This window comes from Vicugna pacos, chromosome 33 (genome assembly GCF_048564905.1).
Source record: "Vicugna pacos chromosome 33, VicPac4, whole genome shotgun sequence".
Taxonomy (NCBI): domain Eukaryota; kingdom Metazoa; phylum Chordata; class Mammalia; order Artiodactyla; family Camelidae; genus Vicugna; species Vicugna pacos.
This window is the reverse complement of record NC_133019.1, coordinates 4,156,700-4,169,405: the sequence shown is the minus strand read 5'-3', so window position 1 is coordinate 4,169,405 and position 12,706 is coordinate 4,156,700. Positions and strand designations below refer to the sequence as shown.

The window sequence follows — 12,706 nt, the reverse complement described above, 5'->3', positions numbered from 1 at the left end:
GACGCGGCAGGAGCCGCAGGCACTTCTGGGTGTGAAGTTGCCGAGGTCACACTGGCTCCCAGACACCCAGTGAGGGGGCTGACCCAGTCCTGCCGGGTCAAGGGGAGGAAAACCAGGAATGTAGGAAAAGTCGGGCACTGTGGCCCCGCGGGGTCTGTCAGAGGCCAGTGACACTCTTCCCAAGAGAACCCCTTTCCAGAAACTACTCAGCTCTGAATTATAAATAGATGGACGCCTTGGCCAGTATTCTCGTGAGCAATGATTTAACATCCCTACAGTAAACGCTTGATTCATGAATTTAAGGTTTTAGAATTTTACACATTCACTACCTCTTATTCTTGGGGCCGCTCTAGCACCCTGTAACCCAGCCTTACCGCTGTTCCCTACACACCGTCCCTGGATAAGCAGGGACAGTAGCAGCAGGTGCTCCACGCAGGTTGGGGTCTGTTGGAAGCTTTCTCCGGGCACAGTCAGAAGGAAGGGAGTTTTAGGAAGGGAGAGTTTATGAAAGAAAGTGCACAGTTGTCCAAAGGATTTATCCAACACAAGGTTTCTCTAACACCGTGCCCCATCAATTTGATATGAATCTCACTTGATATGAAATGTACACAGAGATAGGAGCAGAATTTGGATAAACTGCCGGTCACCTCAGCCTTAACCCTTCACCAGAAACTCAGGTGCTGGATCAACAGTCTCAAGTTCTGAAGGATCGTTCTGCGGCCAAAAAAGATGGTACTAACACGGGGGAGGGGGAGGTGCAGAAAAACAGATGCGGACTCATTCTAGAAGGGGCTTTCTAACTGTCAGCTCTGTCCAAAGAGCAGCTGGCAGCTCCAGAGCACAGGGCTCGCTGTCAGTGGCCAAGGCTGCTGAGAATCTTGTCGGAGTTCAGCTTTCAAGGGAAGGAGGGTGATGGCTGTTGATCCCCTTTAAAGCTGACATCCTTGAGCAGCGCCTACAGGCCGCTCTCCCGGGTCTCCTGGGCTGTGGGTTGGTTCGTTCATTAGTTCAGTGGGTCCTCGTTCACCCTTTCTGTGATCGTCTTGCAACAGCTCGCTCTGGGGGGTGGGAGCAACACACACTGGCCATAAAAATCGAAAATTTTAAAAAATGCCTTCGGAAGTTTCCACTGGTGCCTCGGGGCTCCCCGGTCCCCTCTCCGAGGCGTCTGGTGACCAGCGGGAGAGTGTGGGTGATGCAGTGTATGTTAACACCAGAGCAATTACCTCATGTCTGAGTCTTGCTGCAACATGAGGTCAGCCCAAGAAATGGCAGTTTCAAAAAAGGGGGCAATTTTCCACCCAGTTTTTCTGAACTTTGGAGAATTAGCATTTTTCTAACAATCTGTATTTCTCAGTCTTTAAGTATTTATAGAATTTTTAAAAGGACCTTTGCACGGAGTCCCGCTGTGGCGCTAGCTGGGCAGGGCCGGGGGTGGAGGTGGGCGCACAGAAGCCGGACGGGAGGAGGAGAGACCAGCAGAGCCAACACCCCGGCCGGTCCTGCCTTCCTGCTCCTCCTGGTGTCCTGTGGCGGGAGGTCCAGGAACCGCCGGCCCCTTTTCTTCCTTTGTGGAAGGGGAGATGGACAGCAGTACAGACTTGCTCGAACACGTAAAGGGCCCAACTATCTCGGGCATCATGGCGACGCCCTTGATGGGGGAATATTCGGGCACATTCCAGGTTGACGTGGGGGGAGCCCACTCCCGCCAGGTGACCCCAGACCCTGCATTCTGGCTGGTCCATAAACGACCCAAGTCCGCACTAGGACTTCCTTTCACAGGAGAGGACCCTTCACGGCCCCTGAAGCAAGACCGACTCCCGCTCAGAAGGCCCAGAAAGTGAGTAAGGAGGCCGTGGGTAACCTTGGAGGAGGCTCTCCGTTGGAGGAGAGCAGATAAAGAGCAGAGGAGGGAGCAGGCCGGGAAGAAGCGGGGACCCGAGACTCTGGTTTGGGGGTCCAGGTAGCAGGGCAAGAGGAAGTGTGAGTTGCTGCTGCTTTCTTTCTTTCTTTTTAAGATTCGTAGCTGTTAAGGAAGCTGCCCCAGAGCAGTAAAAATATGAAGTTTCCAGAAGGGAGCTTATTAGTAGTGGAGCAAATTTGCAGAGTTGAGAGGAGAGGAACAAAGCACACGTCTGACACCATGTCGAGGAAACAGCGAACGATTGAGGGGTCTGTGTACTGATGTCAAACCATGTCTGCCTGCAAAGCAAAAATTAAAATACTTATATTAAGTTTAAAAAAAAAAAAACCTGGCCCCAGCATAGTATGGTAATAGTCTAGAAGCCGTTTGAGAAACTTAGACTTAAAATGATCTGCTATCATGGAAAAAAATTTTGATTCATGCTTCTTTCTAATTGATGTCCACCTTCAGTTCCAGCCCCTGGGACCCCTGGCGGTAGGTCCGGTGCCTGGGGGCCGGCTGCTCTCAGGCCTGCCGGGAGCCCCCCTCGTGCCCACCAGCAGGCCCGCAAACAGTGTGTTGTTTGTCCAGACTCACTTCTAGCGGATATTTTGTGCTGAGGCAGAGAGGCCGGTGCTCTGGGGAGAGGCTGGGACAGCTGAGCTGAGACAGAGAGAAGGGTGCTCATTCCTCGTGCTTTGTCATCTGTCCTTTGCTGGAGGAGGGGGTGGGGCTCAAGCATTTCCACTCTGGCAAGCGGTGGAAGGGAAACAGCAGAGCTCCTGGACATGGATGGGGAAGCACAGCAGGGCTGGGAGAGTCAGCAGAAGAGAACTGGAGCCCTTCGAACGTGGCTGGAAGCCGGGAGACTCCAAGTCAGCTGCCCTCTCCAAAGTGTCTGAGCTTTCTGGACTCTAGCAGAAAAAAGGACCTGGTAGGATTAAGAAGCTCTGGCATCAAATTTACACTTCCAGTTGTCTGGGAGGGGAGCCCTCCTTTTAAATTTTCAATACCAAATTTCAAATTAAAAATGTATTGTCCAGGGTGGAGAAGAAATAGCAATGTCCTGAGCCCCCTCTCTACCCTGTCTGGCTTCAGGGGTTTACCTGGCCTGCCTGGAGGCACTGGATGTCCATGCCGTGGCTTGTCAGCTGGCCCAGATGGAGTGCTGTCCCTATACCGTCCCCCCGAAATGTCATCCACACTTGAAATGCCATGTCGGTGAGGCCCAGGTCTGGGGAGATGCCCACAGTTCTTGGGGTCATCCTGGAGTCTCCTGGGGCCACCAGGGCTCAGGTGTCATTCACTCTACAGGGACAGGATGCCCCCTTGTGGACACCAAGGACAACTGTTTATCAATCCCCATTTTAAAGCCAAAATAAACTGAGGCCTGGACTGTTTCACAAATTGATCCAAAGGCACACAGACCGTGAAGAGCAGCCTGGTATCTAAGACTCAGGCCTCTTATCACGGCCTCAGGCTCTGATCTCCGAAGGCCAGGCCGCACAGAGAGCACGAGCTAACCTGGGCCACGCTTGTCTGCCCTGCTTTGGAATTAGCCCCACTCCCCTTGGGGCTCCCACAGTGAGGTTTGGGCCACAGCATCTTCTGTTTTTGTTTGCACCAAGAGATAAATGCTTTCCAAAAACTTTCCTGGGGCTTCCTGGAATGAGGCCGATTAAGCCAAACCTATCACCATGCCCACCGTGCCCCCTTCCCTTCCGCGGGGCGCCCTCCACTCGGGGCCCGACGGGCGGCCCCATCCGTATCTCTCGCGGCACACCCCGTTTGGCAGAGGTCACGTTTACAGTCTCGGGGCTGCGGGAAGTGAGATTGGGTGTCACAAGGCAAGACTGGGACGGACCTCAGAGGAAGTGGGAGAGCTGCCCCCCGCCGGCAGTTCAGACCCAGGGCCGCTGGGGGGCGTTCGGGGCTTCTGGGAGCCCAGAAGTCGTGGGCTGGGCAGCCAGAGGCAGAAGGAACAGGGGTCTTTTTTTCACTTTATGGGATGTTGTGTTCTGTCTGTCTGTCTGGGTCTGACCTGTGAAAAATACTAAGAAACTGTTTTTAAATAGTGGCAGCCCTAGGGAATGAAATATACTGTGTGACAGGGGGACCACAGCGAAGGTATCTATCTTAATTCCCATTTTTAATTTAAACTTAATGGGAAACACATTTTGCGTTTTGTGGCATTCCCACCAGCCGCCTCAGATGTTCGGGCAAAGGTGATGGGTCCGGACAATTAAGCTGGTGAAGTATTACCCCTGCCAGGCCGGGTCTGAGCCACAAAGGAGAACAAAAAGCCAGATTTCCCTGGACTCCCCAGTCAGTCAGGCCTGTTGTTTAGAGCACGGAGCCCCTTCCCTCCTCCCTCCCGCCCGCACCCTCCAGCCAGGCCATTGACGGCAGCACAGAGGGAAGGGAGTCTGGCTTCAATGGGCCGGCTGCGCAGGCGGGCGAAATCTCCACGAGGCGGGGGACAAAGGCTCAGGCGCTCAGTTGGCATTGTCTCGGGCTGCAGGTGCCCCAGATGAGGACCAGGTCCACCGAGGGGATGTGGAGCAGAAGAAAGCCCGATTGTCGGGCCCCTCCCCACACCTGCAAGGCTTCGCTCTGTTCATATCCATCCTCTTTCAGATCCCGAGTACCGTACCAGCGACAGGCAGACTCAACAATGGAAGATGATTTTGTCCTTTTGCTTTCACTTTGGGAAGCCCACCCCATTCTCAGCGGCAGCTACTCTGTGCCGCTCAGGGTCCCCAGCACACAGACAGGCATAGATACCCACATGCACTCATACGTACATAAACAGAAAAGGAGCCACGTGTTTTAACTGAGGTATAACAGAGAGAGAAATGCAGAAATCACAAATGCACAGTCAAGGAATTATCACATGACTCATACCAGCACCCCCAGGTCAAGGGGGAGACCAGAAGCCCCCATGTACCCCCTCTCCATCACTGCCCCTTCTTCCCCAAAGGTAACCACTGTCCTGATTTCCAGCACCATAGGTAGGTGTTGTCTGTTCCTTCCATTTAGCCTGGAGCCACAGGGTGTGCTGGGCTGAGAGCAGGTTTCGTAGACAGACCAGAATGGGCAGCCTGCCTCCTGGGCTTTCTGGCTGTGTGATCTTAGGGAAATTACTTGACCTCTCTGAATGTCAATTTCCTCATCTGTGTAAGGAGTGAGAAGATAGATAGTAAGTACGTGGCACACAACGAGCATCCCCAGAGTGTTGGCGTCTCTCCTCCCGTCGCAGCCTGCTTCCCCTGACAAGGTGGCATTCACCCTACAGAGAAGGAGCCTCAAAGCTTGAGAGAGAAGTCCAAAGCCATCAGGCGAGAGGCCAGGCTCCAGGGAGACCTGCCAGCATGGGAGCAGATTCCTTTAAGGAAAGAGCGTGTGGTGCCCCTCCCTGCAGCCTGAGGAACTGGTTAAATAAAAATGGGAGGAGAGAGGGGAATGCTGGTCCCTCGGGAGGGAGGTCAGATGCCCTGAACCAGCCCCTCCACGGGCAAGGCAGCCTCTCCTTCTAGGAGTGAAACTTGAACCAAGAACAGTCTTCAGGGCAAAATCCTTCTCCTAGGTTACCATGAAATATGTATTTCATGCGGGCTTTGCAGAGGTCAAACAACCCCTTCTCTTGCCTTTCTGGGAGTTTCCTGTGAGATTCACGTGTGCCCAAAGAAGAACTTTCACCGAGGGAGAAATATAATAAATGCAGTTTATCTGAGCTCCGTGCTCTCCACTGCGTCTGCGCTAATGACTCAGGCAGCTTGATCCTCCGAGACCATCATTTTTCTGTATTTGCTTCAGCCATGAGGTTTCAGCCGGAGGGGACGGCGGGCACCGAGAGGCAGACGTTCTTGGTCTGACCCCTGAGACTGTTTTCCCTTCCCTTGGAACGTTTGGTTCCATTTCTTAACCTCCTTCCAGCCACGGAGGATTATTTCTTATTGCAGCGGAACCCATTCATAACTCTCATTCCAGAGGACAGACGAATGCCCAGCAAGCTCTTTATAAAGAGTTTATTGTGTGTCATTGTGGTGTCTGTGGGGGAAGCGATGTAAAAATAGCAATGATAATGCCTCGCACGTATTGAACACTCGTCACGAGCCGAGGTCTGTTCCGGGCAGCTGTATGTGTCGCTGCATTCGGTCCTCACGACCGCCGAACTAGGCAGGTGCTGCTAGTAGCCCCTTTTGTACGTGAGGAGCCTCCAGCTTAGAGAGACTGGGTAAACTGATGGCCGTCACAAAGCCAGTCGATGGTAAGAGGCAGGTCTCCTTCTAAAGTCTCGTTTACATAACAAGTTAGATTGAATGAGGTGGTCCCAGCCTTACTCTGTCCTCCATAGTTTTGCGTCTGCAATAACCAAACGCATCTGGTTCTTGGCCATTCCATGCACATGACTGTCTCATTTCTAAAAGCGTAGCTGCACTTCCACACTTTGGCACAGAGCTGTCTCAGTATCGCCACCACCCCTGTATTTTTTTTTTTTTTTTTTGGTCTGGAACTGTTTCAGAGCTGGAAGGAATAGTCGCCCAAGCCTGAAGTCAGAGGTTCTAGGCAGTTGGATGATGCTTCCAAAATTCTTTCTTCGTCGTCTGGCCTGGAAGGGCACACGGTTTCTCTGAGGCACACAACCAAACGCCCACAGCTGGGTGAGGCAGCCTCTCCGGTCCAGCGTCCCTTCCATGACTTGAGACTAAAAATAGGAGCGTCTGACAGCCCGTTCCCTGCTCCAAGCCCTGGCACCCAAATCCCTAAGTCCGTCCATTCGGTCACAGGGAGCAGGGAAAGGATTGTTTAGAAAGACTTTTTAGCCTCCAACACCCATGTCAAGCTGACTGCATCCTTTGTAAAAGCAGATCGCAGCCTTCTTGATAGCACGTCTGAGTTTCCTCAGGAGAACCCCAAAAAGGATCACAAAAATGCCTACATTTTCCAAAATAAAACTCCCGAATTTGCTCAAAACAAAGGAATGTGTCTAGTTTTAGGAAAGAAGGGAGAATTTTTTACCTGCAGCAACAACCAAAAAAAAAAAAAAATCCCCAGAAAACGCGTACTACCAGACGGGTCTTGCATTAACGTTCAACTTCAGACAGTTGTGCATCAACACTCTGCGACAACAGAAAATTCAATGTTTCATGCCCCGTGTCGAGTTGTACTTTCTTGAATATGTGTAAAGGAATGCGAAAGTTACTCTGGGGAGGACTGTCACCCTCACGCCCTTCCCAGCTTCCAGTTCCTCCCCCCAGCCGTGAACATCCAAGCACCTCGCCCACCTGTAAACCCAAAGGACATCACAGCAGGAAGGAACAGGGCTAGTTTTCCCCCAGGGTGTGGCAGGCTACAAGATGCAGACCAAATCTGGCCACCGCTGGCCCCTGGACAACACAGAACAAAAACCAAAAGGAATGTACAACAGAGACCATATTTACCCACAAAGACTGAAGTGTTTACTATCTGTTCTTTATAAAAAGTTTGCTAACTCCCCTTCTAGTTCAACTCCTTCATTTTTCCGATGACAAAATCAAGGTCCAGACACATAAAGTCACTCACCCACGGTTACAGAGGGAGCCGGACGCAAGACCAGGGCGTGGTCCTCAGCCCCATGCACCTGCCGTGACGTCGTGTGGGCCCCGAAAACTCCAGAACCTCAAACATGGCTGCTGGGAGGGCATTCTGTCCGAACTTCGTCGCACCCTAACTCCAGGAAGTGACTACAGTCCTGCATGATTGGCCCCCAAAATGAGTGGCATTAGCTTTTTTATTTCTCGCTCCAGGAGTCAGCTGTCCCTGCAACCTTCTCCCCGTCTCCTCCCCGCCCCACTCCCTTCTCATCCCACCTTGTCCTCTTGATCTCAGAAGAGTGGCTTGGTCATAACCTGATGCCTTTGCTTCATCTTTCAGGTTCACTGTTAGCCTATAACACAACCTCCCACACGGACCCGTCCTCGCGACTGAACGTCAAGGAAGGTGAGTCTCTTCTCTCCGGCACGTAGAATCATCCTCAGGGCCAGCCCGGCACCGTCCCCGGTGCTGAGAGCGGGCGGGGGACCTCAGGAGTGTGCCTCCACGCTCTTGTTCCACTCAGCCTTCCTAGAAGCCTGCGTGGACAAGGGGACCCCCTCTTGTGCCGTCTGGCTGCGAAAACGCGACAGGGTTTTTAAATATCTTGTCATAATATTGTAAAGATATGACTTGCGGTTATTACTCTGGGAAAGAAAGCGTGTGGCTCCTGGAAGGAAACGGATACCGCCCACTTTCAAAGCTGAAAGGTGCAGGTTTTCTCTGTTGAAGGGAAGGAAATGAAGATTTCAGGGATTCTTGTGATGGCACATTCTCATTGGGTTTTGTTTCGTTTTGTTTTCGTAAGAAATTATAGCGATTCTAGTTCCTTTTTAAAGTGGTGATTTGGGGATTTGGTCTAGTCGGTTTGGTTTGTTGGAGAGAGAAAGAAAACTGTCTCAGCAAACGGATTTTGCCGGTGAGGAATTTAGCGAACGTCACAGTAGCATTTCTCTGCATCTTTATTTATGAAACAACATTGTGGAGATTTCCTGCTCTGGACACTGTTAGAGTCTAGGCGTTTAAACAAGTGAGTGATTCGTGGTACCTGGTTTAAGGGAGAAAAAATGTGAGTTAAGCAAAATCTGCCCTAGGCAAAAGAAAAATTCCATGGAGCGGGGCATTTTGAGTGGGGGCTTGAAGAATGAATAGGAGTGTGGCAGGCACCCTCTCTTCCTCGGCTCTGCCTCCTTCGGTACCTTTTCTTTGATGCACACCTGCCATATAGAATGCAGGAAAGCAGAAGTTTTTCAGTATTGGGTGCGTGGAGTTAGCACAGCACAGTATTTCAGAGAAACATGAAGCTCTTCTAAGAGAAGAAACTTAGAGGCCATTTGATTCAAAAATCGTCACGGATTCTGGAGGAAACACAGAGCCAGTGAGCCTGGGTGTCTTGGCCAAGGTCACACTATGATCATCAGATGATGACCAGACTGTGCCGTGGAAGAAATCTTCAACATAATGAATCTGCTTTTAAAGTTTCATGCTTTTCTGTGGCTTTCTTCCCCTTGCCCGACCCTGGGCTAGTTCCTGTTTGTGTTACTGTTTTCCTTTCAAAATCAGAGTTATTGGTTTTTTCCATAAAAAACCCTGAAGTCGCATTGACTCATCCCACAATCCAAACCACATTTTATTAGGTGACCCGCTTACCATCATGTTGCAAACATCTGTAAGAGAGAAAAAGTGTTACAGTGACAGGCACGTTAGGTTGGAAGTTGGAGCACCTTTGGTTTACATTGGGGAAATCTCTTCAAGCCCTGAACCTCAGTTTCCTGTCAAATAAAGGGGCTGAACTAAACTGGTAAGAGTCACACCTAAAAAAAAAAAAAAAAAAAAAAGAGTCACACCCTGACTGTTGAGCTCTTGGCTTCTAAAGAAGAGCTTCAGGGCCCCTGTGCTCTAATCTGGTTACTTACTGAGCCTCGTTGCATTTGCAGTAAAAATCCATGTCTTGGAAGGAAGGAAGAGGGGTAGGGAGGAGGCAGAGAGGAAAGGAGGAAGGAGGCAGGTGGGCGGCCCCTGCAAGTCCCTCCAGCTCTGCAGGATGAGGCCTGCCAACGCCAGAGTGAACCAGTGAGGCTCTGGGGCAGAGCCAATGAGAGAGAATCTGAAACTGGACTTAAAATATGATGTTCATTGTCTGGGTTGAGCTGCACAGATGAAGGACTCATTCATCCCCAGGGGGCCTTGCTTTCAGCCTCTCCCCTACCTGTGCTGTGGCTCTTGCTCCCCTCGGTCCTTCTGTCTGCGGGGCGCCTTTGTCACCACCACCAGCTCTTTCGGGCCTTTGCAGGAGCTGCTCCCACGTGCTCTGGGCCGCAGCCCCTCTTCTGAAATGAATGAACAGCAGCAAGCAGGCCAATGCCCGTCCAGCCCTCAGTCAGAAGGTGCAGGGCGTTTATCTCCCAGCATCGGCCCAGGCCTCTAAGAACCCTGAAGCCTGTGTTCTGCAGGTGCATCCTTTGTCCCCAGTAAGTAACGCTTGCCACTTGAGCTGCCTTGCTGCTCGGCTGCCTCCCCCGTGCTGAGGTGGTCTGGATCTGTCTAAAGGGCCCATCCATCCCACAAAGCAAAGTACATTAGCAAGACAAAGCTCTCCTTTTCCCCCTCCTCCCCACCCCTCTGTCTCTGCCTTTCTCTAATAGCCATCTTTAGTTCTTCAGATATTAAATGGAAAAATAAAGAGACGACATCATGCAACCTTAGCTCCATCTTGTTTGAATAAGGCACACACAGCCCCAAACAAACCCAGAGTCGATCAAGAGCACCGTGCATGCGTGTGTGTGTGCGTGCATGTGTTCCACAAAGGGCAGGTGCTCGCATCAAGCACAAAGGGGAGAAGTCGAGGTCTGTGCACGTTTCTTCATGCATTTATCGAATGAAAATACCTCTTTACTTTCAAATGGCATAATCACCCTTCCAGCTTGTCTCCTGAAAACGATTGTACTCTCTAAGGGTTATTTGCGCCCAGGAAGGAAGACTAGATTTTGAAAGTTCATTTATAACAGTCTTTAAGCTTCTTTAAATTAAATATTCTGTGGTCACAGATTGGACCCAGCCAGAACCATTGTGCTCTCTCTACCTGTTAGCGAGGCCAATGCACTTAAGAAAATAAATTAGGGTGGAAGTGATTGTTACCCAATATCTCAGACACTTTTCACCTGCTTTGCCTCTGTTTTTGAGCCTGGCAGCATCCGTGGGAGGTTGATTGAAGTACCTCCATTTTGCAGACAGAGAAAGTGAGATTCAGGACCATTCAGAGGTTCATTGGGGAAGAGCCAGGATTCAAACCCAGGTTGCAGGATTCAAAATCCCGTGCTTCAGATAGTTTCCCAACAAACACAGCCTTTCCCTTCTAACTGGCTTCTCATGAAAACAACCTTGCCCAAATATAGTGTGGGCAGAGATTTGAATTTTTCCCATTATTTTTCTCTGCCCCTGCAATTTTCTCATTGTCATCTCCATCCGCATCCCTGCACTATTCTCTCTCCAGAGATGAATTCATACATAACCCCTGCTTGGCACCACCCCCTAGTCCTCACTGCACAGAGAATGAGCTGGAGAACTTTTTAAAATACTGATGCCCCAAGAAAAGTACCGTATGACTTCACTCACAGGAGGTACTTGAAGTAGGCAGATTCACGGAGACACGAAAAGTGGAATGGCGATTGCCAGGGCCTGGAAGGAGGGCAGAATGGGGAGTTACTATTTAATGGACACAGAGTTTCAATTTGGAAAGACGGAAGAGTTCTGATGGTGACAGCTGCACAATGTGAATATTGTTAATGCCACAGAAAGATGGTCAAAATGATAAATTCTACACAATGTGTGTTTTACTGCGGTGAAAAGGCAAAAGTACATGAAAAGATGCTCAATGCCGCTAATTATTAGAGAAATGCAATGAAAACCCCAATGAGGTATCATCTCGCACCAGTCAGAGTGGCCTTCATCAAAAAGTGTACAAACAATACATTCTGGAGAGGGTGCGGAGAAAAGGGAACCCCTTCTATGCTGTCGCTGAGAATGTAAATTGGTGCAGCCATTGCGGAAAACAGTATGGAGAGTTCTTAAAAAACTGAAAATAGACTTACCCACAATCCCACTCCTGGGCATGTATCCAAGAAGACAAAAACACTAATTCTAAAAGATGCATGCACCCCAGTGTTTATAGCAGCACTATTTACAACAGCCAAGACGTGGAAACAGCCTAAGTTCCCACCCGTAGACAGTTGGGTTAAGAAGATGTGACATGTATACACACACACAGGATGGAGTATTACTCAGCCAAAAGAAAGAATGAAATATTGCCGTTTCCAGCAACATGGATGGACCTAGAGATGATCATACTAAGTGAAAGAAGTCAGACAGAGAAAGACAAATATTATATGATGTCACTTATGTGTGGAATCTAAAAAAAAACAATGCAAATGAATCTATATACAAAACAGAAACAGACTCACAGAGAAAATACACTTCTGGTTACCAAGGGGGAAAGGGGGAGGGGAGAGGGATAAATTAGAAGTTCAGGATTAACAGACAGAAACTACTATACATAAAACAGAGAAGCAACAAGGATTTACTGTATGGCGCAGGAACAATAGCCAACATCTTGTAATAACCTACAACGGAAAATAATCTGAAAATTATATATACGTATAACATGTAATTATCAATGTATATGTACCTGAAACTGAAAGTTTTTTCAGTTATAGATACAACTGGAAAAAAAACTGCAAAAGTAAACACAAGAAAATGTTTTAAAATGCTGCCAACACGACCAGTTGATTCAGAATCTCTAGGCGTGGCACGCGGGCTGGGGGATTTTTTTTAAAGCTTTCCAGGTAACTTAAACCTGCAGCGCAGGCTGAGCAGTGAGGTCATACAATACAGACACAAACCTGAAGGGAACAGGGATGCCCATCTCAGAGACAGCTAGGTGTTCTCGGAGACACACTGGGCCGTTTAGCTTGACCTTTCCTGGCCCCAAATCGACCTAGAAAAGAAAGAGCAGGACCTCCGGGTATACTAACGAAGGAGTCGGTTGAATTGAGCACGTGGTTGTTCCTTCTTTTCCATCCTTGTGTTGATAATGTTGTAACTATTACTGATTTTGACAGCTTTATGTTAGTACATCACTCCACCGCTCAGAAGCCCCTTTCTTACACGCCCCCATGATGTGTGTCTAAAAAGTAGATGCAGAACTGGGACGGGGGCTGGGAACCTGATTTT

At 49.7% G+C, this 12,706-nt stretch overlaps 1 protein-coding gene across 2 annotated transcripts in view; it reads left to right on the top strand.

The window, feature by feature from the left end:
• The window catches only part of FLI1 (Fli-1 proto-oncogene, ETS transcription factor), a 110,085-nt gene that overhangs the window by 73,796 nt on the left and 23,583 nt on the right, over window positions 1-12,706 (top strand). For both annotated transcript variants that reach the window (XM_006211658.4, XM_031670355.2), the window contains exon 5: window positions 7,820-7,885. In XM_006211658.4, coding sequence (XP_006211720.4) covers window positions 7,820-7,885 — 66 coding nt within the window. The remainder of the gene's footprint in view (window positions 1-7,819; window positions 7,886-12,706) is intronic.